At 42.8% G+C, this 22,971-nt stretch overlaps 1 protein-coding gene across 1 annotated transcript in view; it reads left to right on the top strand.

Annotated features, from left to right (window-relative positions):
• The window catches only part of DGKD (diacylglycerol kinase delta), a 61,049-nt gene that overhangs the window by 19,894 nt on the left and 18,184 nt on the right, over positions 1-22,971 (top strand). Inside the window, exons 4-15 of the mRNA XM_074154064.1 lie at positions 11,678-11,782; positions 12,644-12,776; positions 13,657-13,763; positions 14,302-14,427; positions 15,510-15,612; positions 16,123-16,285; positions 18,330-18,438; positions 19,216-19,355; positions 20,099-20,183; positions 20,753-20,847; positions 20,947-21,046; positions 21,197-21,470. Of these exons, the coding sequence (XP_074010165.1) occupies positions 11,678-11,782; positions 12,644-12,776; positions 13,657-13,763; positions 14,302-14,427; positions 15,510-15,612; positions 16,123-16,285; positions 18,330-18,438; positions 19,216-19,355; positions 20,099-20,183; positions 20,753-20,847; positions 20,947-21,046; positions 21,197-21,470 (1,540 nt within the window). The remainder of the gene's footprint in view (positions 1-11,677; positions 11,783-12,643; positions 12,777-13,656; positions 13,764-14,301; positions 14,428-15,509; positions 15,613-16,122; positions 16,286-18,329; positions 18,439-19,215; positions 19,356-20,098; positions 20,184-20,752; positions 20,848-20,946; positions 21,047-21,196; positions 21,471-22,971) is intronic.

Raw genomic sequence — 22,971 nt, 5'->3', positions numbered from 1 at the left:
CAGGAGCATTAAAACAAAATACATGATGAGGATGAGTTTCATACTTTGAACCTGGAATAGTTTTTTTCTCTGGATCGTGCCAGAAGGCCTGGGTTTTGGAGATACTTCTCTCAAAATGACTGCTTTACTGGTGTCGTGGCCCTGAACCATCCAGCGTGCCCATTCTCCCCTATGAAGCCTCTAAGGTTTGGGGGGGCACCGGTCGCTCTATTGTCTGTTGCTCAGGCCAGCACTTTGCCACTGCAGCTATCCCCTCAAGAGTCTTTGAAAGGACTTTGGGTCATCTCCTTAGGCCCATTTTTGTAAGTGTTTGTGTGGGCAACAAATTCTTACTCATCCAGTTGGTATGTTGGCTGAAGATCTGCTCTTTTCTACAAGATGCCAACTCAGTGAAGCTGCTGCCTTCAATGCCATTGGCAAGCTGATGGAGTGATTCCTTATCAGTTCGTTGACCCTGTCTTGCCTTGTGCAGGATTTGTATGAAGCTAAAGGGGAAAAAAAATCTAAAATATATGTTCTTTAATGCTAATAAAAAATACCTGTCATCAACAGGAGGGAGGCTAGGAAGGATATCAGATCTTTCCAGGTGTATATTTTGTGTTTCAATATGATTCTTACATGGAGGTTTTGTGACTGTTTTCCAGTTATTGCTAGCAAACGGTGGTGTGGTGGTGTGGACTTTTACCCTCATTCACATAACATGGATTACAACATTCGCTTCCCATCCCTTCTTATTCAGACCTTTGAGATCCCATAGGAGAAAGCTCCTGTCTGTGGAGAGGGATCTGTGTAGTTTGATTTCTTCTTTCTGAGGCTTTAGTGGAAGTGAAGCTGGGTCAGAGCTCGTTGTTGAGCGCCAGGAGCCATGCTGTTGATCCCTCCTCCGTAGTTAAAGGCTCTTCACTGGAAGAGGTGGAGCTTGAGCTCCTGGGCTCCTGTAAACCCTTTTCTGTTGGGAAGTACCTCTCAGCTCAGCCGCAGACAGGAAACAGCATATTATTACAGTCAGCGCCTGCCTCTCCACTGCCGTCAGAAGGAAACTTATCCCAGCTCCTCCTTAAGCAGACAGCTAATCAGCTTGTAGCAAGTGGAACATAGCTCAGAAAGACTGACCACAGAGGAGATTAATCCTATTAATCGCATGTCAAGCAATCTGTTTAGGTTTTTTTCTGAAGGAGTAGGCTGCTCTGGACACTAGTTTAGAGGAAGATTGAACGTGAAAGGTAAGAGCAGGAGTCCAAGTTTTCTGGACTCAGCACTGAGAAAGGCGGCACCTGTGCCAGCATAACAGAGCATCAGGAGCTCAAGTTCTTTGGAATAAGTTTATTACAAACTCACTGTTCAAGTGTTCTTTCCTGTGTGGGTTTGTGTAGATAAGTTCTCCAGAATTGGGGTAAAGGGAGATGTGCCTGCGGTGCTGTTGGAAATGCTGCACCCATCAGTTAAGAAATAGTTTATTAACTGATGATTCACCCTGCCCAATGTCACAGGAGAGAGGAAGTATTGAGATTAGAGTAATACCTCTCTTTCAGAGCACTTGCATGACTGGAGGCGACAATGGTTGTGGTAGCTTGAGGAACAGGGAATTGCTGTTGCTCCTGAATCAGAGCATGCTGTCATCTCTGAGACGCAGTATGGATGTCGTTCTCCAGCTGAACGGAAGCCTGAGGTGTGCTACAATTTTTTGTTACTACAACCTTGTTACTTAGTAGTGACTTTATTCAGCAGCAAAGATGCCAGTTTCTGTCTTGTGAAGTGTTATGTGACTGCCTGATCTCCTTCAGACTGTATATTTTTGCTGTATTGTCCCAGGGCTTGTTGATGCTGTGGAGAAATAGCATGAATCTTCATTTTGGGGTAATTAACTTTTCCTAAAAACACAGGGCAAAGTGCTTGAACTTTAACAAAAGATGAAAGTGCTGAGGGTGCTTCCTGATGGGGAGAGTATGTTGTTGATGTCTGCAAATTCATTTCACAATGAAGTGAAAGTGCCTTTGCCTCTTCTGTGATTTTTGTGTCAAATTGAATTATTTGTATTAGTGCTTTTAAGTGAAAATACATGCTTTTTAGGAGAGAATGTGGTGAAGTTTTCTCTTAGGAGTTTGGTTTTGAAAGAGTGCACAGAGCTGCTGAAACTATACGTCAGGCAGAAAGTCTGCTGCTCGTGTCCAGGGCAGGAGCTGTGTGCCTGTAAGGCACTGCTGAAACAAGAAGAACCCAGATCAGAGGTTATTTGTGCTGGTTTGAAATACAAGCATCAAGAAAGAGCATGTGACTTAATTTTTATGAGGAGAAAGAATATAAGAACTTTTGTTACAGGCTTGTTTGCAGAAAAGTCAGACTTGGACTTCGAGCTTGGGCTGATAGAGATCAGGGAAACCTGCGTGGTTTGACACTCGCACAGATTCCCCAAACTGGCCTGTGTGGCCTCAGCCCTTTGAGAAAAATGGGCTTGAATGTCTGCTGCAGGGAGTCACCGGGCTTCCTAGCGAGGGAGGGGATCTTCCTCCCCTGCTTCCTCAGCACGGGGGCGAGGGACCCAGAGGGAAGGCATCAGCTCTCAGAATTGGACAAAAAAAGACTTACGGGAGTCACCAACTGTCCTGGTTCCTCACCTTGCTCCTTTCTACACAGTCATGGATTGCCGTGTTAAGGTTTGGAGAAGGGAAAGATTAGAAAAGGGGGACTGGTGAAAGGGATGGCTCCTCCTTCCACCTTTTCAAACTCTCTTCTCTAAACTGGACAAAATTAGAGCACACATTAGAAAGTCAGGCTTTGCTGGAGGTTGTCGTCTCTTCCACACCCATGTGTGTGTACACGTTCAGGAATTGTACGCTCTCCGCTAGTGCTCTTACTCTGTTTATATTGGCAGCTGTCAGAATTTCCTTTATAAGCAAGTGAAAATAGGAGTAGAGCCATGAATTGCCATGTCCAGAATCTCTCTGCTGTTTTTCCCCCCTCCCTTCATTAAGTGCAGTTCGGTCCCCATTTCCTGTCAGAACCATGCAGTTTCAAAATACTTTGCTATTTTAGTAGTTTGTAATCCAGACTTCAGTGCAGGTTTTTTTTTTTTTTTTTTTTTCTGCTTGAGAAAAGGCCCTTTGGTAAACAGACCATTCTGAGTCACTGTTAGTCAATGAAAACAGTCATTTAAAATCCTTTCATGTCAAGGATTTTTAGGACTCTTAATCCAGCCTCCTGCAGGAGCTGGTCATTAGTCTGCTTGCACAAAAGAAGGAAAAATCTGGAGAAAAACCATCGAAGAGAGGAGAAACATGGAAGAAGAGTTAGAGGGTCTGGAAGAAGTTGCTGTGGGTGGAGAGATCTGGCGATTGCTACTGTACGTTACTGAATGACCCCAAAATATGCAGGGAGTTTTTAAGAAAGATGAAGCTACTGTAAGAGAAAGAGGTCAGGCTGAGCTTTTATGTATTTTACCGTGAGACAGGATAGAGAGCGAGCTGGAAAGCAAAGGTGAACTGTTTGTGAAGAGCTTTTGTTTTCTCTAGAGGGAAGTTTACTGCTTTGAAATCAGCGTCTGTTACTGCCCTTGTGCCTGAACACTGGGAGCTTTTGTTTGATAATCTCTTTGCTCTTTTTAACCTTCCTGCTGCGTTGGTGCTTTATCTACCTTCCTGAGCAAGACTGCAGATTCCAGCGTCTTCTCCTCCTTCCAGGTGAGGACGCAAAGGCAGAACAACCTGCGGTAAACAGGGAGCCATTTGAGAACACGATGGGTTTAGTTTTACATAGGAGTTGCTCTAGAAGGAAAAGACTTCCTTTTTATGCACATCTTTACTCTGGTCATTTTGACAGGCAGGGAGAGGCTTGCTAATATTATTTGCAGAAATGAGGTCTCCCTGCTTGTGGTGCTTGTGATGGTTTCACTGTTACGGTGCTTGAAACAGGACTTGTCTTTGCCTGGTGACCCAGTGTGGAAAGCTCCTGGGTTCATCAAGCCGTTGAAAGCTATTAATTTTCTATTGTTTTAGCTACCAGCTTCTTTTCAACACAGCTGAGGTTAGGGGGCTGTGAGGAGCTGTTACTAACAATCAGCTGTCAGTAACAGGTCATTTTCCTACCGTGGACAAGGTCTTTTATTGCTCAATCCTGTGATTTATTAGGTGCTAGCCTTGATGTGTATGAGCCCACTGAGACAGCAGCTCTACCACTGGGGAACATTGACCTGCCCCTCTGTTCTTCATGGTTTTGCTTCTGTTTGAGTGAATAGGAAGGTTTCTCTGAAATATCCTTTACCTTCCCAAATCTGCTGCCCTTTCTGAACAGGGTAGTTCTCTTTGGGAACTCTTTTCCTGGCAGGACTGCATCCTTTGGAAACCAGATGAAGAAGGGATGCGTGTGCATCTGCTGCATGAAGTGGAGGGTGGATGGATAATGGAGCTGTGCTAAGATGCTCTGGCACTTGGCATGGCAGCCCTGTCCCTTCCCATTTGGTGCTGCTCCATCCCTGTAGATCTCTTGTGATTAACATGCATGAATTACCAGGATTGTATTTATACCTGCTAACAGTGGCAAAGACCTTCTTTAGGTTTTGACATCTGTTAAGTGGTTGCAAAAATCCTAAAATCGCTCTCCTTGTCTGTGCTCCTCTTACCAGTTGCCAAAAAGAGGAATGTGCCTTGTTTAGGAACAGAGTTTCCAGAAGCATGTAGGAATGTGACCCTGGTATGAGAGATGATAATTTTCCCAGGGAACACTCTGTCTGGTCTGCTTTCCCGCTGGAGCATCGGGGAAGACAGGGAGTGGGAGAAAGCGCAGATGGAGGGTCAGCAGGAGTTGAACTTGATCTGCGGGTGCAGCGCAGCAGCCATAAGTGCCAACGCCAGTGCCCACAGAAGATGCGCTCATAGTGTTCAACCCCTGGCAGACAAGGTGTATATTACAAGATGAATGAACCCAATAATATAAAAATGGTCCTAAAGACACCACACCATGTGCTGTACCTATTTTTCTATGCAAATGAGCTGTCCTGAATTTTACAGATGGAAAATGAAGGTAAAACACTTCCATGTGGAAGTTGGGGATAAAATACCTGGTATAGTGCAAACGGAAAGTTGGGCACTTAGGGCTTTGAGGAAAATCTTGTTATTGCTATTTAAAAAAAAAAAAGAAAAGAAAAGAAAAGGCAGAACTTGGCATGACTATAAGAACATTAACGACTTGTTTTATTTGGTGGAAATGAAAGTTTCCATAGGTGGAAGACCTATGATCTTATCAGGAAATAAAGATCTTGCCCTGTCAAAATAAATATAAAACTGGTGCATTCCTCCAGTGTCATATGAAAAGCTTTTTTTTCCTTTGCCCTTCAGAGTAACATCCAGGATTTTAGTAAAGAGAATCAGTGCAATTCTAAAGAGATCTAACTGACCTCTGCAGTGAGTTAACAGGTCTGAATTTGTTGGCAAAACTGGGTGAAAGCTGAATTGCAAATCGGAAGAGGGGTGTTGTCTGTGGAGGAAGGTAAGCCTCGGTCCCCTGTGAGTCTAAGCATTGGTACTCGTATTACTTCTCTCTTCCAATCTATAGGGACCTGCTAAAGTCGTGCTGACTTGCTGTCTAAGGCTTTGCTGGCCTGATGCTCAGCTCCAAATTGTTTCAGAACATCAATGAGACAGGCTTTTAAAATTTTAAGTGTAAAGAACTGAGTCTGAAAGTCATACTTTAATTTTCCTTTCTTCTCTCCTTTTGACAGTCTTCTTTTTAACCTTGTGTGTTTGCAGAGGGAGTAGCACTGCTTAATCCAAACAGTCCATTTTGCCGTCTGTGAGTTCAGGAACGGTGCTTGAAATACACCGTGGCTTTGCTGGTTCATGAATCTCGCTGATGAACCCAGGCGAGGCGTTTTAACGTATACCAGTGTTCAATTCACTACCGCCGCTGCTGGAACAGGAGCTGAAGTGGATAAAATAGGTTGAGTCCTCATTATAATCTCACCCAATTTTCCTTCCTGGGTTTTTGGGTTCATGGGATACAATATACTCCAATGTATAAAAGCAGACATAGCAATGAGCTACACACGGTGGACGTTTTCCTCACCTTTGCCCATATGTGATTGAGCTGAAGTTTTTTCCTGCGCCAACACCGTTCTCACAGCTATTTTGTTTTTTCTGATTGCAGTTCCTAGGTCTTTTGAGCTCCAGAAATTCCTGTTGTCCCTGTACCCAAATCGTCAGCTGTTTGGAATGATCCAGCATCTCTTTGGGGGATTTATGGCTAGCACCTTTGACTATATTTGAACAGGATGTGAGTAAAAGGAAGCAGTCAGAACGAGCAGGTGTTCTCACGCACCCGCTTTTGGCCACTCCGAGAAATGTATCACATCAGAAAAGCTATATTTAGCAAAGTTGTATGTCCCCCCCGCCCCGTCTCGCCCTGCAGCATTTCTTCAGCCAGCTCCGTGATTGGGCCAGTGTGATCTTAACTTGTTTTGCCATCTTTTGTGGTCACTGAGCTCACCAGATCTACTGTGATAACAAACAGTCCCAACGCATGTTTGGCCAGACTGTCAGTTTTTTGCTGAGAAGTTTCTGGGCAGCCAAAAAATGCTGAAAGAGGAAGTGAGCAGAGATGATAAAGTTGTCTTTGATGGCAGCAAGACCAGAGAATGAAGTTTAAGCTCCGGCTGTTGGGTGGAGGAAGGTTGCTCAGTACAGCAAAACACCAAAGGGTGAAGTATAGCAGATTTCTATTTAAAATTTGGTCTAATATAAGGAGTCTTTTTTGGGCTGCCTTTCTAATCCAATTATTCACAGCTGTTCATTGGGGAAGGACATCCAGGGACATCCAGTCCATTTTTAGAATGTGAAATGAGAAATTTTCTTCGGTTGGCTCTGTCATTTGCCAGCTGGCCTGATTTGAAATGTCAGTAAACTGGTGTTAGTTTTGGACAGGGGAGCTGGGGGTCAACACGAGGGGTGGGGGTTAACAGCTGGTAAAAGGGCATGTGCTCTGTGAGGTAGAACAGAGGAGATGAAGCTAAATTTTGGAGAAGTGTCAGGGGAGCATCAGTATTTGCACAAGACAGCCAAAGAAGGCGTGGATTTTTTCAGATTTAGATTTTTTTTTAGGTTTAGAGTGAGCAAGCTTGAAGATTGAGAATTTCTCTGATAGATTTGAGATGACTCATCTGCATAGAGGGCACATAACTGTCTGCAAAGGGGGTGACCTGCTGGGTAGTTGATTGTCACCAGAATTCCCGCAAAAGATATTTCTGGGTTTCATACTCGGAGAGGAGTTTGTCAATTAAGCTGTGTCCTTACACAGGCTTTGAAATGTCTTTAAGCCTTCCTGCCCTTCCCATCCATCCTTACGGCTCCTTGAGATTGATTTAGAGGGATTGGCAGCATTTTTTTTTTCTCCATGACTGTTGTTGAGCTCCTTTGGCAGTCAGTTTAGGTCTCAATAAAGTTACCTTGTGGTGAGCTCTGGGCACATGGGTATCTGGGCATCCAGTTGCTACTAAGGAGTGAAATCTAAAGAACCACACCCAAAAGTTCAATAGCATTTAGGATCAAAAAAGTATGTCAGCTTTTAATATTCCCTTTTTAGGAAGAACAAGCACTTTTAATTTACGTAATTGCTCATATCTAGATAAAATTCTGAGCTGTTTCAGGGCAGGAACACTCAAAAGTTCTGCCAATCCCCAAACAGGCCAAAAATGTATGAGATTATAAATAAATCTTAAAACTTTGTTGTGTTTTTTTTTTAAACTCCTAGCAAGGCAGCCCCCGTCCTACCTCAAAAGCCATCAGATCGTTGTTTTTGTGCTCGCCGTTTATATGAGAACAAGAGGTCACTGGATGACATTACTGCTTTGTAAATTTAGAACAAGTAAAAGGAAATGCTACTTCACCTAGTGCGTCGTCATCCTGTGGAATATACTGTTCCAGGATGTTAGTCAAAAGCTGTAGCCGGAACATAAAAAATAGCTGGACCATGCTCATTTGTAGCCACGTTTGCCAACAGGGATAACCAAGCCTGGTGTTCCAGAGCACTGGCTCATCACGGCTGTAGCTGAGCACAAGCACCCTGGACTCCCTGGCTGAGAAAAGGACAGCTTTTTGGGGGGAAGATTGCTGTGACTTCTTTTGGACACGACAAGGCGGCTTTATTTTTTTGATGTGACCCGTTAGATTGATCATCGGTCTCATCTAGACAGCGCAGTGTATGTAATAGCCTTTCTCCCTCTGTTAGTATCCTTCAACAGGTGGATGGATGTCTGGAGTTGAAATTACTGGCTCGAGTAGGAGGAGGTAAAAGTGGTAGGAGAAGTGGTTTTCTGTCCCTGTGAGTGAGAGCATGTTTCTGTTAATCTCAGTTCTGCCCTTACTCAGGAGCAGTGTTGTGGGGTTGCCTGTTGCACATCAGCCTGTGCAGGTAAGAGACCAGGGAAAGCAGGAGTGTCTGATGCTCACGAGGGAGCTGGTGTTGGCTGGTGGGTGTCTGAGGCTGTGTGAAAGGCGAGAACTGTTAACTATTCTGTGAAGGAAGTGTCCCTATTAATGTGTTTCTGGATTCTTAATTATCCTCATTAAAATGTTTAACTGTAACACCACTGCATGTTAATCAGAAAAACAGGTTTGTATGGTTTCTTAATTTCCCCAAAGAATTGTTACACGAGTTACATTAAAATCTTATCTGCCCTTCACAGGGAAGCCTGAATTGTCCCAGTTTGTCCTCCTTAGAATACAAGTGAGGTTTGAGATTATATTCTTTTATTTCCTCTCTGTGACGATACCACTAAATCCCAGTGCAAATGTTGCTTTGGAACTGACTAATGGGGAATGCTCTTCATAAATTTATCTTGCACAAAGTTATGTTTTATTTGGAGTTTTGTAGTTACACAATAGACCCTTTATTTTAATTCTGTGACTCTTTGTCTGGATGAGTCAAGTATGAAATCTTGATCTCTTTATTTGTCCTCTTGTCCTAAAAACTTTAACTTTGTTCTTTGAACAGAGGATGGTCCAACATTGAATGTGGGAATTTTTAAGATGATGCAGTAGGTGACTTAAGAAGGAATTAGTGATTTTCTATATTGGACAGTCTCTCCAATTATCCAGGATTAACTCTTATCAAATGAGTGTCAGCATTTCTGTATTTTATGACAATATTTTAGATATCGTGTCTTCCAAGGTGATTTAAAAATGATACTATACACTTTGCGTTTGCCTTTTTTTTTCCTCCAAAAAAGAGAGAAAAATAGGAACAGAGACAACACTGAATAGGAGTGTTCTGTAATGGGATCATGATGATAATAAATTAATTTTATCAACTGTTTTAAATTATTTTTCCCCACTGCCCAAGAGTGTGCCAGTGGCTTGTTGGAGGAACTGGCGGTTCCTTATAAAAACCGGCTGGTTTTAAAGCGATGAAAGGTCCTTGGATGCTTCATCCTGGGATGTTTGGACTTTACATAGAGCACTGTTGCACATATGCAATTATAGATGTTCTTGGCTTTGCTGCCAGAAAAAAAGTGAGGCCCTGCGTTGTCTGAACAAATTATTTGAACTTGGGTTTACTTCCAGGGAAAGAGCTGCTCCCTCTAAGCAGGACTTCAGAGATGCTGCTCCTTCTTCTCTAACTTCACGCTGATTTTTGCAGTAGTGTTTCATGCTCCGTAAAAGGTTTCTCTAGGGTAGCCATCCCTACACAGCGGAGTTTTTTATGGAAATACAGTTAACCGCCCACTTCTCCACTTTCCCAAGGAAAAAGAAAGACTCCTGTGATTACCTTCTTTGGGAACAAATTTTATCAGAGCTGGAATTGTTTAAAGGAAAAGTCAGGGAAGAAGGAAGGAATTCCTCAAAATTTTATTTTTAGAAAATTGTAAATATTTATTTCTGTTTGCTTACAATTGATACAGATCAGGTCATTTTGTCCAAGATAAGAGTGCTCCATGCCAAACCTCTGTTTCTAATATGAATGACCAGTCCCTGCTTTAAAAAGGTATTTAACTCCATTGCCTACTTAATGTGGCCGTAGTGCCCTTTTCTAGGTATAGGTATATAGCTTCTGGGTGAAGCTAGTGCTATCGCAGGTAAATGCTGCAGTCTATCCTATGAAAAGAAATATATTTTGAAAATTGAAGAGCTTAAAATAAAGCAGAAATCTTCAGGTGTATCTTTTTTATTGATATTACACGCACATTTCTTAGTGGATGCTCTGATGGATTTCGATATCAAGTTTCGTGTTCAGCTTCAGAGGGTTTTATTTTTAATCTGTTCTATGAATCATAATGAGAAAAGCAAGAAACAGACTGGAAAATGGTAGTCAACAGGGGTCACGTATTGGGGTGATGTGTGTGGTTTTTTAGCGTTCATTAACAAACTTCGTTTGCATGCTTGCGAGAGCCACATGGGCTTCATCAACCTGACACAGTCCTATAATCTGTTATTTCAGATATTAGGGTACAATTTGCTGGGAAAGCAGGTGATGTAGACAATTTTTTTCATGTACAGAATATAGAGGGAGAGAGATGCAGGAGAGCCTGGGCTGCCGGAAGTTTTTAGAGTTGACATAAAGTGGAGCCTTTTGATTTTTTGTTAATGGTGCTCAACCTCATTGCAGCTTTTCTTAAATCCAGATCTTGCAAACACTTCAGTATTGGTTTAATTTAAGAAGTCAGTTGGATGGAAATCAGTACAGAGGTGTGCACGGGGCGACAGTGTTAGTAAGATAACTGCAGTGTGGTGAAGAAAGGCTTTTGTCTTAGGAAGAATAAATGTTGATTTATGATTGAGTCTGGAGCCCAGCTGAACGGGCAGCCCTGTGGACAGCAGACGTGGTCCTCTGAAGAGCTTTTATTTCTCTCTGCTGCCGCCCTCTGACAAAAGGGGAGAGCGTTGGTGGTGGGGTACACAGAGACTGTCTGCCTTCCCGGGCAGAGGGGAGCTGCGGCCACCCGAAATGTCTTCTACTGGTTTGTTAAAACACTGAGCTGTTTATTTAACGCAGAGCTACTAATGCATGGGAATTAGCCCAGGGTAAAAACACACTGAGGAGAATATTTTTAGAGGAAGGCAAACTCACCACAACGTCAAGCTGCTAGTGGAACATTTGTTGGAATATCTTTTATGTAATAAATGCAGAACAAGCCCTCAGGAAACATGAGGGTTCAAAATACAGTGCTTTCTCTTCCAGATTGCTTATTTTGTTTGATTTCTCCCTTCCTCCCTCCCCGCTTGTCGTGACCCTAAACAGGTTTTTAGTATGATGTTACAGAGCATGTTTATTAATTGCTAGAAACTGGTATATTATGGCGTTAGCAAAATGTTTTTATGTTGTTGCCAATTTTAAAAGTCATTAAATACTTTAAAAAACCTTATGCAAGTTCTGCATATGTAATATATTAGCTTTTACTGCTCTGTGCTTGATTTGTGTTGTGCTGTTATTTGGGTCTGAGAGATTTCTTTACTCAGTTCAGTATTGGGAACGACAGCTGAAATCTCTGTGGTTCTGTACATTTATGAAGGAATCAAGGTGTGTTACGGTGGAAGAGAAACATGGTTGAAAGGTGCAAATAACTTTTGTTCTGTTGTGCAGCTCATTGCCTCTGAAAATACTCCAATAGACTACACTAGTGATAACATATTCTCCTGCTGCCTCTCACTGACGTGCCCAGAATACACACTATGAATTTTCTCTCGCTCCTCAGATTATCACTCCATGCCGGAAGCTCATCCTTTGTGCTGATAACAGAAAAGAGATGGAAGATTGGATTGCAGCACTGAAGACTGTACAAAATCGTGAACATTTTGAGGTAATAGGAAAATGTGTTCCTTTGCACTCTGTGCCTCCTCTCCTAACTAACAGTTTGTTCTGAGATTGGAGTCAGCTTCCAGTGAAGTTAATAGAACTTGTTTTTATTGACTGTAATGGCTATAGCATTAGGCCTACTGTAAAAACTATCCCAAATACACTGAAGTGTTTCTCCAAAGAATGCTTGTGGCTTTGTGTACTCTCCCTTGGTAACTTTGAGAGCACTTTTCAGAGTATGGGTAGGTTATGAAATGCAGTTCTCTTCCCATTGTCTTTTCACTCTTCGGTTGTCCTCCCTGTCCTAATTCACATCTTGCCTGCTTGGTATTCTGCCTACTTCGGTGCATCTGTTTGATTTCTGGGGCTGTAGTTAGACCAGCGCTGCCACCAAAAGAAGCTGTCTTGTGTTTCCCCTTCCCCCCCCCCCCCCGCAATGCTTCTCTCCCTATTGTCTCCTTCCTTTTGCTGGCACAAGAATTCCTCTGCTATGCAATAAACAAGGTTGGGGAACTGATCTTGCTGAAAACTTTATCCAACCAAAAAATGGGGAAGGGAAAGATCAGCTCTCCAGCAGATAAATTCTCCAGTTCATTTCCCTACACGTACTTGTAGTGAGACAAGGATGGGAGGTAGGACAGGAGCAGGAATGAAGGTGTGGCTCCTTCAAGTACTCTCTTCTGGCTTAAAGATCTTCCTGAGTTACAGCTAGTATGTATAAACTGCATGTGGCCTGCTCTTCTCTAGTCTAAGTGTTCTGTTTCTGCCTTTCCTGACTGCTATATGCAAGTTGGTTTTTTTTTAAGAAAAAAAAGAGTCTTGTTGCTCTGCTTCAGACTTTGCTGTAATACACTTATTTTATCAGTCTACCCAGTACAGCATGGACCATTTCTCAGGGATGCATAACTGGTACGCCTGCTCACATGCTCGGCCAACGTACTGCAACGTGTGTCGGGAGGCACTATCTGGAGTCACGTCACATGGGCTCTCATGTGAAGGTAAGGGTGCTCTTGTCTCCTGTTTTGGGAGCATCATCTTTATAGCTCAACATATAGCTACGTTCCAGAGATAATTTAAGAGGAATGTTGTTAACAGTCTGCAAAAAGATGTAGAAAAATGCTGTATAATAAACTTGAGAGAGCTCTCGGCTGTGTATGAGACTGGAGGTCTTTTCTGGACCTGATGCTGAAACCCTTTGCTGCTGAATCCCTTTGGCTTCACAGAGAATTTTCCTGCAGAAGTCAATATCAGGATCTTGGCATTTTGTAACAGGATGATAGATGTGATGATTTTTTCATGCTGGTTTTAGTGTAGGACCCAATGGTAATATAGCTGATTTTTTTTTCCCCATATACCCAAATACTGCCATCCCATCCCTTATTAAACTCATGCTTCTGAAGTGAGCACATAAGTACTTCTGAGTTATCAGATAGAATATTCATAAGAATACTCCTGTTCATAAGCACAATCATACTTGTAAGAACATCCTGGTTCAGTGTTGGAATGTTAGGAGGTTATTCTTTTTCAGCTTTGGCATGGCAGACATGCCTGGCTGCTCATACTTCTAGCGCGAGTGAGGTTACACCCGCACTATGTAAAAGGATGCAGGAGTGTATGACTGTGTAAATCATGTCAAATTTAACAAGGTGATAACTAAGCTTTGTACAAGCAACTGGCAAAAGTGACAAGGCAGGAATTAATAGCTCGCTCATCTTACTCAGTATGCTTAGAGCTGATAGTTTTGGCAGTGCTAACGAGGGTACTGTGTGCCTGGGCTTTCTTCTGGAGCCAAATACGGTCACTTGGGAAAGCTTTTGTACAGACTGCCATATTACTTGTTCTGAGGCAGGATTAATATATTCTTCTTTTCCTCTGTAGTGTGCAAGTTTAAAGCCCACAAGCGGTGTGCTGTGCGGGCAACCAATAATTGCAAGTGGACAACTCTGGCCTCCATTGGGAAGGATATCATTGAGGATGAAGATGGGGTAGGCGTCAGTCTTAACTCTTCTGGCCTTATCTTGATGTGGAGGCATGTCCTCTACAGCTTTCCTCACTGCACAAAGAGCAGATTCTGCCTTTATGTGCTAGCGATGTGGGAGAGGCGTTTCCTGTCAGAGCATGAGATTCTGTGTGGAAAGTCCAACCAGCGTAGCAAGGACTCCTTAACAGGAAAAGACTCCTGCCATGGCCCCAGGGGAGTTGAGGTTAAATAATTGGAGGCGTGGGGAACCTGGTCTGAGTTTTGGCAAAAAAAACCCCAGATGAGTGGCTGGAACAGTACCTCAGCATATGAGATGTCTGATGCAAGTCAGTGTTTCCCAAGTAGCCTGCGGCAAATCACCCTGTCTCTTTGTGCTTGAGCGTGATGTAAAACGCCAAAAGAGGTCCTCAAATGTTTTCTAGAAATTGCCGTTGCTGTCCTTAAACGGTGCATATAAAGACTTGCCTCCAGAGTGCATCCTGCACTCTTGAGTTGCGTTCTGGAAAGTCCATGTTGCTTCTCTCCCTCTGTACCATTTGCAGATCTCGATGCCGCATCAGTGGTTGGAAGGAAACCTGCCCGTGAGTGCCAAATGCACTGTGTGTGATAAAACCTGTGGCAGTGTCCTACGTTTGCAAGACTGGCGCTGCCTCTGGTGCAAAGCCATGGTGAGTTGAATAAACATGACCATTTCAGTGAAAGGATAGTTTCTGATCGGCTCTTTGGTGTGTTCTTTTAATGACATTTACTTAAAATGAAATCTCTAACTGTGCTGTCGGTATTTGCCATAAAGGACTCTATTGTTCTTTCTCCAGATGATAAACAGCCTGCAAGAGACAGAAATTTAAATTTATGCTGAAAAGTATCACTGTGATGCATAAAAGTAAGACCTAAAATCATCTTCTCTGCAAGCTCATTTTCTTTTGATAGTGGGCTTTCATAGAAGAATCTAGTTACATTAGATATGAATCAATGCCTCAGGCATGGGAGATGTTGGATTTTAAGGAGCCATTATTTGTCATTTCTCCAAGTGGAAAAGCTACAACAAAATAAGATGATAAAAAATAGTAAGCTATTTTAATAATAACAGTTTCCCTTCCCATTGCAATAGATTTCTCTTGCCTCACCACTGTGGTGATGCAAACCTTGCTGTTCCCGGTTGTCTATAAGATTAATAAAAGAAGTATCACAAAATACGTGTTTTATATGTGTGAGGTGGGGGCTCAAACCCCAAGCAAATCTCTATCTTGCAGTCTTCGTGTACCAGAAATGACTGAAGTGCCCTGCTCTACTTTGGTTTTCCTTTTTTGGGTGGCTTTATTAATCTCTCCTTCTGTTACCTCCTATGTCCCTCATGTCTTTCTGCTTTGTTTTTTGCTTTCTTGTTTTCTCAAATTCCCAGCTTTTTCTTTTTTTTACTACTTTTCATCTCTCAACTGAGGCTAGAATTTTGAAAGCTGAATGCCTGAAGGCTGTTAAAGTCACATAGTCTATTACCTGGTCCCCTCAGCGCTCAAAGTGCTAGTCTTATAAATCAAATGGCAGAAAAAGTACATACTAATGGAAAGAGAAGAGTTAGTCAAAGACTCTGAGATCATTCTTAAAAATAACTTCATAGATTTACATTTCCTTGGATTCTCCTCCTCTTCCTTTCTTACTCTCCCTTTACAACCTCTTGTTGGGTGGCTTTATGAGTTAAACCACAGTGCCCAAGAGAGTCTGAATGAATGTTTCTTGTTGGTGTTTTCAGGTACACACAGCATGTAAAGAGTTGTTGCCAAACAAGTGCCCTCTTGGGCTGTGCAAAGTATCTGTCATTCCTCCTACTGCTCTTAACAGCATTGATTCAGATGGTAAGTAGCGCTATTTTCTTCCTCTCAGGTACAGTCCCTTCACCTAACACTATTAATGCCAGGCTCCGTCAACGGAAAATTCTGCTTTTTGATCTTGCTGAAATTCCAAACGGGAAGATAGTACTGCAGTGTTGCAGTGAACTCTTTGCTTTGCTTTTGCATTCGGTTTATTACCCTGTAACATCAGTATTTGCTGAGCTGCAGCTGTTAAAATTTATTGAGAACAACTATATTGCAGAAGCAGCTTGGGAAGGTTGGGGAAGCTGAATGTTTTGGCATACTGCTGGGAGATAAGTGTGACATTTGGCAGCGTGAGGTGTGGTTCGTGCTAGATTCAGGGCTGTGCGCATTTGGCATTTACCCAGTGAGTGCCATAAGCACAAGGAAAGTATTAGCTTCTTCATTGCTGTGCTGGGGTGTGGGGTGTTGCTTTTTTTTCTCACTCCATCTCCATGGGCAGCTTCACATTTCTTGACCTTTCCTCCCTTTCCCTTCCCTTTTCCCTGACAGGTTTCTGGAAAGCTACTTGTCCCCCTTCTTGCACAAGCCCTTTGTTGGTCTTTGTCAACTCAAAAAGTGGAGACAACCAAGGTGTAAAATTTCTACGAAGATTCAAACAGCTACTGAATCCAGCCCAGGTCTTTGACCTCATGAATGGAGGACCTCACCTTGGGTAAGCAGATATTCTGGGGAAGCACAAATTCCTTGTAAATACCAGAAAAGTACGAGTGATTTGATTATAAGCTCATCCTCAAATTTAACAAGGAACCTATTCCTCAGAGAAGACTGAACGCATATGAAGTTTGGAGGGGTTTTCCCCTCTCTGCGTTTAGTGTTATTGATTAGCTAAACCCAAGAATGTTGTTGAAAAAAGTTATTATTTCCATTCATCAGTAACAGCAGGACAGCTTGAAGGGCTTGGGGGGAATTCCAGAAACACTCCCCTGGAAGAAGATCAAGCATGGAAAGCTTGAATTCAGAGGAAAGCTTGTCACCCAACAGACTTGTAACAGGCATCCTGATGTACCGTTAATGAGAGTTAACTTGAGTTAAATCAGGTGAACAGGCGAATGTCATAGATGGCAAATTAATATTGTCAAAATGAGGTTTATTCAGAAATAACTTACCTGGGAAGTATTTGAAACTTCCATCCCTTCAAGATTTTATGGTGATATTGGGAAAACATCTCTCATGAATGCTTTTGGTAAAGCTGGTTCTGCCCTGGGATCTGGATGGCATTTCAGGCTTGTTTACCAGATTACACTAGAATATCTATGGATTAAAAAAAAGTGAGCACTGTGGAATAAATTCCATTGGTATATTTCTGCAATTCTGTTTGAAAAAAAAAAAAAAATTGGTCTCTAGTTTGCTCCCTCCAAATGTTTTTCTGCTGCATTGGATTTGAGTAACTTTTGTCATGAATGGGTGCTTCTTATAATAAGAGCCAAAACAAGGTGAATTTCCTTCATATTTTTCTAAATGTGATTAAAAGTCTATGCCTGAGACCTGTGGATGCAGGGTGCTAAATCTGGGACTGTCCACTCCTGGGTGAGTGACCGTTGGGTTTTGCTTTCCTCAGAACTGTTGTGGTTTCTTGCCGTAGTCGTTGTCAAACACGGGCCTTTAAAACTGCAGCATGCTGTCCAGGGGATGTGTTCGCCTGATAAATAATTTATAGAGAACTTTTATAATGAAATAGTTTTCTTCTTCCCCTCCCCAGTTGGACTGACTATAGAGAGGAATTGTGCTTTTAAGGAGGAGAGAAGGGAGGGGAGGGAATCAGTTATTTTCTCAGGCTGTGGTGCACACTTCTAAACCAGCTGCTCTTGTTTGCTTGCTTAAAAAGAAAATGGTGGTACAGGGTAAAGGCTGCTTCTTAATAACTTAAATATTCTCAATTGGTGCCAGTCAAACTGTACAATAAGATGACATTTTTCATGTGTCAACCAGCCTTGAAGAAATAAGGATTTACATGTACTACAGTAAATCCTGTTTAGGTTATAATAATAAAAAAATACAACAGCAAAATAAAAGCAGGCAGTAATTCTGGAAAATTTTCAGTAAGAAGCACAAACAGCTTAAGGAGAGGTTGTTTTTAATATTCTGAAAAGAGTGAATAGAGAAATTCACACTTGTCTCATTGGTAAGTTGTTTGCCTGCCTGCAGGACAGACAGGGCGCCAGAGCACTGATTTATATTGCCTTCCCAGAAGAACTAAAGCTTGTGGAGGCTTTACATTTGTCTGCTTATTGAATGACTGGATAAAGTTCCCACTCTCCGAGCTTTGCTCTAATTGGTGTGGCCTTGAGTGCGAAGGCAGTGACATCAGAGCACTCCAAACAGTGACAAATAACTAGTGTTAGCCTGAACACAGCAAAGCTGCAGAAAGGAATTAATTCAATGGATAATGAGCTATCACATGCTTGTTTCCTCTTCTGTTCAGACAAAAGTGCCCTGCTTTAGCAGAGGAGGAGGTCTGGGACATGTTTCTGTAGTGAACAGCCATTGTAAATTGCTTAACTGTATTTATAATTCCTTATTTATAATCATTTAAATTCATCCATAATCTGATAGTGGCTCATATTCAGTGCGAAATTAGAGCCTACTTTAAACAAATCTGCCATGTTTGTTACCTAGATCGGAATTGTTTATCATTTCTTTCTGTAACAGCTGATTGTTTTTCTCTCTTGCTTTTTTTGTCTTTCCCTTCTCTGTAGTTTACGCTTATTCCAGAAATTTGACACTTTCCGGATTCTAGTTTGCGGTGGGGACGGAAGCGTTGGCTGGGTTCTCTCCGAAATTGATAGCCTCAATCTTCACAAGCAAGTACGTGCCCAACAAGCTTGGTTGGATGAAAGAATGAAGGAATAACGTTAGCATGGGTTGAAGAGGACTTTCTTTGATCGTACAGATGTAGTTTGCCCCAGGACTGAAGCCAAATATAGCTTACCCCAGCAGTGTTCTTGCAGTAGTTTTCTGCAAGAAGCAGCACTGGGCTAATTCATTATTCTTAGCTCCGTTGCTGCCCCACAACTCCCTCTGACAAGATCCTGCTTTTGGAGTAGCTCTGAGTTACTCCTGCTCCATTGTCAGCACAGACTTATACTCAGAAAGGGCTGCAGTTAGAAAACTGAGGGTCCACAAGGGTAGTGCTCCTCATCTATTCCCTTTAATTCTTGTGGGGGTGTTTCTGAGTCCTGGGATAGACAGAAACCTCTTTGGAATAGAGGTATCGTGCAGTGTTTAGTCTGTTTCCATTTTGTCTTGGAGATGTCTATGCTACTTTTACAGAGAAAGCAATAGCACCACCTGATGGTTAAATAAATACATCTGTAGAAGGGGTTACTTTCAGCAAGGTGCTCCTTGCGATGGTAGCTGTATTATACTCCTCTCTCAATTAACAACTCAGAAGTAGAGGAAAATTTTACTCACTTGCATGCTCTTCTGGCTGTTTCGTCCACCCAATTACTTTCTCCTCCCCCTGGGACTAGCTGTTCCTCGCTGACTGGTCTGTGTAAAGAATCAGCCGTGTTACTTGTGGCTGTTTCTGGCTTGTGTTTTTCCATTTGAATATCAGTTTTGATTTCCTTTTCTCGGACGCAGTGCCAGTTGGGAGTGCTGCCCTTGGGCACGGGGAATGACCTTGCCCGTGTGTTAGGCTGGGGCTCTGCTTGTGATGATGATACCCAGCTCCCACAGATCCTGGAGAAGCTGGAGAGGGCCAGTACCAAAATGCTGGACAGGTGAGTAACCATCACTAACATCCTCCCCTGCTCAAATGTTGCGTGAAAATACCCTTCTAGGAAAACTGGGCAGTTCTTGATTGTACCCAGCTGCTGGACTTCTTACTGATGCCACTTAATGTTTTTGTTTTGATAATCCTCCATCACCCTTTAACAACAAAGGGTAGTCTGGCTTTCTATGTCATTGCTGCAGAACAGTAATGAGTGAAATTGTCTGATGTCCAGTGTCCTCTCTTGTGTTCCAGAGTTCTCGTCAATTGAATTTGACAGCCTTACAGTCATGATTTATTTTTTTTAAGCTAATTTTTTTCTTGGTAAATTTGAACCAGTTTATCTTGAGTTTGGCATAGAATGAAAGCTGAATGCAGAAATGGACATCTTTACCCCTAATCTTGGTATCACCTATATATCTTTATACATTTAAAAATGCTTCTTGTCTTTAGAGTTGCATCTTGGCATCTGTTGGCTTGAATCAAGTAATGCCCATAGAATTTCTGTGAGAGAGGGAAGTACAGAGAAGGTCCGTGTGCTGTAGGATACTTTTTCATAGTGTCATCCCTTCCTCTTCCCCCACTTCAGCCCCCTGTGGTTCCACTGTGACCCTATGGCTTCCTTACATCAGTCATGCCCCTGCCAAAGTGCAATTTGTTCTGCTTGAGGGTCTAACCTGTTATGTCAGCCTTTGGATAGAGGAGGAAATCATCTGCCTTGTGGTGATAGCTATGATGTCTCCTTTTCCACAGGTGGAGCATCATGGTGTATGAAACCAAACTCCCTCGCCAGGCCTCAACTTCCACAGTCACTGAAGATTTCAGTGAGGATTCTGAGGTACCTCATGAGATACAGAGGGTGGGGGACTGGAGCAATGGCCTCAGAGCAGGCGAGATAGGAGGCAGTAGTAGAGTTCAAATGGAGCAGGGATGAGCTATGACTTGTGTGACGCAGGAGCTACAAAGATCCTGGGTCTTTAGGTCAATGAAGTACTATGGAGAAGGATGGAGTTTGGGTTACCAGAGTCAACCATAATAGGGAATGGGAGGAAAATGCTTTGGAACAGGACGGAGAGGAAATGGTTGACTTTCACTGCTGTCATGACATCATGTTGTTGAAATTGTGGAAAGCTGCATAGCCATCATAAGAACTGTAAAAACCCAATTTTAGATCCATAGTTAATCAGAGACTCTAAGAACCGCACTGCTGATGATTTCTAGGTTCAGAATTAGTTTCTTCATCAGATTCAGATCTTCAGTGGGTAATGGAGCCCTGGGCCATAGAACTTTTCCAGGACAAAAACAACCTGTAGAATGATAGGTACTCTCTGGGGAGCCAGGGCTACACAGAATATGTTGTAATATTGGGAAACAGCAACCCAGTGGCTTGTTTCCGACTGTCACCAGGTGCAGAAGATTCTCTTCTATGAAGACTCTGTGGCTGCTCATTTGTCCAAAATTTTGACTTCTGACCAACACTCAGTGGTCATCTCCTCAGCCAAGTGAGTACTTGGAGGTCAACTGCTCTAAGTGAAAGTTGCACCGTGAAGATCCTGAGACAATCTTTGCATGACTCTGTTTTCACTACCTTCTTTGTCTAGGGTGCTTTGTGAGACAGTGAAGGATTTTGTGGCTCGAGTAGGGAAAGCCTATGAGAAAGCAACGGAAAGCTCAGAGGAATCGGAGGTCATGGCCAGGAAGGTAAAATTGGAAAAATTGTTTGGGTTTATAATTCTGAAGTGGAAAACTGCTCTATTTTCAGAGAACTAGGACAGCAGCAGTTTGGCCAGCACTAGAAAAATGAGCTACTGAGTCTACCGTTCTACTCTAATGTTCTTCTTCGCCTTGTAGTGCTCTGTCTTGAAGGAGAAGCTGGACTCACTGCTGAAGACACTGAATGATGAATCTCAGGCATCTTCATCTCTGCCAAACCCTCCTCCCACCATTGCAGAGGAAACCGAAGATGGTGATGGGTCAGGCAGTGCTTGTGATTCTTCAAGTGACCGGTCAGTGGGCTCGTCATGTACTGCACGGCCCCAGATATTTCGCCCCCGAGAACAGCTCATGTTGAGAGCCAACAGCTTGAAAAAAGCCATTCGACAGATAATAGAGCACGCAGAAAAAGGTAACCTGTTAGGAGTCCTGCTCGTCACTTGTTACAGGCTCTTGAGAAGTATAGATTTCCTTTATTCCAGAGGGGAGTAGGGTTCTTTATTAAAAGCAGCTTTCCTGAGCTAGAGAAGCTATTCAGTAAGCCTGGCTATTTAGTTTCGGTGTCATCTCTGCCAGGCCCACCTCTTTGAAACTTTCGTTGCTTGGTAGATGAGCCTGAAGTTGAAGGTATGTTCTCTCCCATAGGGCTGGTTTAGGAAGTTACTACCCTCCCACACTCTCTTCATTTGCGTTTCCTGTCTGTCCCCACCCATACCACAATTGTGTCAGCGCAACTGTTTGTGTGGCCTTGCTGTAAAACAGATCTGAAAATACTGGGGAAGAAAGTATTTTAAGTATTTTGACTTGGATTGTTTCAGAAATCTCTTTATAGTACAGCCCAGCAAAACATTGCAGTGGTACAACTGCAAGAGAAGGCAGGAACTTCTTAAACTAGCTTTGTCGCTGGGAAAATGTTATAATGCTGCACCTTGATGCAAAGCCATTCTGTTCTGCTGTAACTTCCTAGGCAGGTGACCCTCTTCTCCACATCTTGACCCTTATCTCTCTCCAGCCACTCAAACCCATAGCTCAAAGTTTCATTTCCTTTGAAAGGCGTCAGTCTCCCAGATGTTAGTCATAAACTCAGCGGTTCAACTTAGACCAAAGGAAGTACTTAACAGGTTATTACTGGAGATAAAAGCATTGCAGTTGCAGATGTGGCATCCATGCACACGTAAATGTGCACTTGGAACAACCATGTAGTCAGTTACGGATCATTGCAATGGTGCTTGGATTTCCAGCACTGCAATATTTGGATACAACCTATCCCGAAGGCAAAGTTATATGAGATGGTGGAAGTTGAGCAAACAGCCTGCTTCTGGTGAAGCAGAGGTCTTCACCTCACTGCTGCCCAATTTTGCTGCTGCCTGCCTTTGCCACTTTGATGTTTGTTGGGGTTCTTTTGCAGCCCAACCAATTTGCTTAATCCAGCAAGAAGAGTTTATATTTCTGCTGGGCTAGTGAGTTGGGTTGCCTTGTGGGTAGTTTTGATGAGCTCCAGAGTCAGCACAAGGCAGGGGAAGAGAGTGAAAGACTGGGTGCGCGTCCCCCTACAGGGACAGTGAGCTGGTAGATGAGCTCAGGGCTGCTCACAGAGCTGTGCCCCATGAGGGGTTGCTGGGGAGGAAGGCCTATTGATTACACGCAAAGGGAGTTTTGATTTCTTTAGACAACATGCTAGCATTTAATTCTTACCAGCTCTTGGGTAAACTCCAGTTAATGTTTCAGTTCAATTTGTTCAACTTCTCCAAACTGTTTTTCTTCTTCCAAAGTATGTAATCTGATTCTTCCCTTTGTTTGTATTGTTTTATACCAACTGCTCTTTTCTTCCTCCTGATTATATGTGTCTAAGTGTCCTTTTCAAGTGGCTTGTCCTGTCGCCCCAGTACAGATTAAGCAAACAGAAAATTCAT

Source organism: Numenius arquata, chromosome 9 (genome assembly GCF_964106895.1).
Source record: "Numenius arquata chromosome 9, bNumArq3.hap1.1, whole genome shotgun sequence".
In the NCBI taxonomy this organism is placed as follows: domain Eukaryota; kingdom Metazoa; phylum Chordata; class Aves; order Charadriiformes; family Scolopacidae; genus Numenius; species Numenius arquata.
This window is presented reverse-complemented; position numbering and strand designations above follow the sequence as displayed.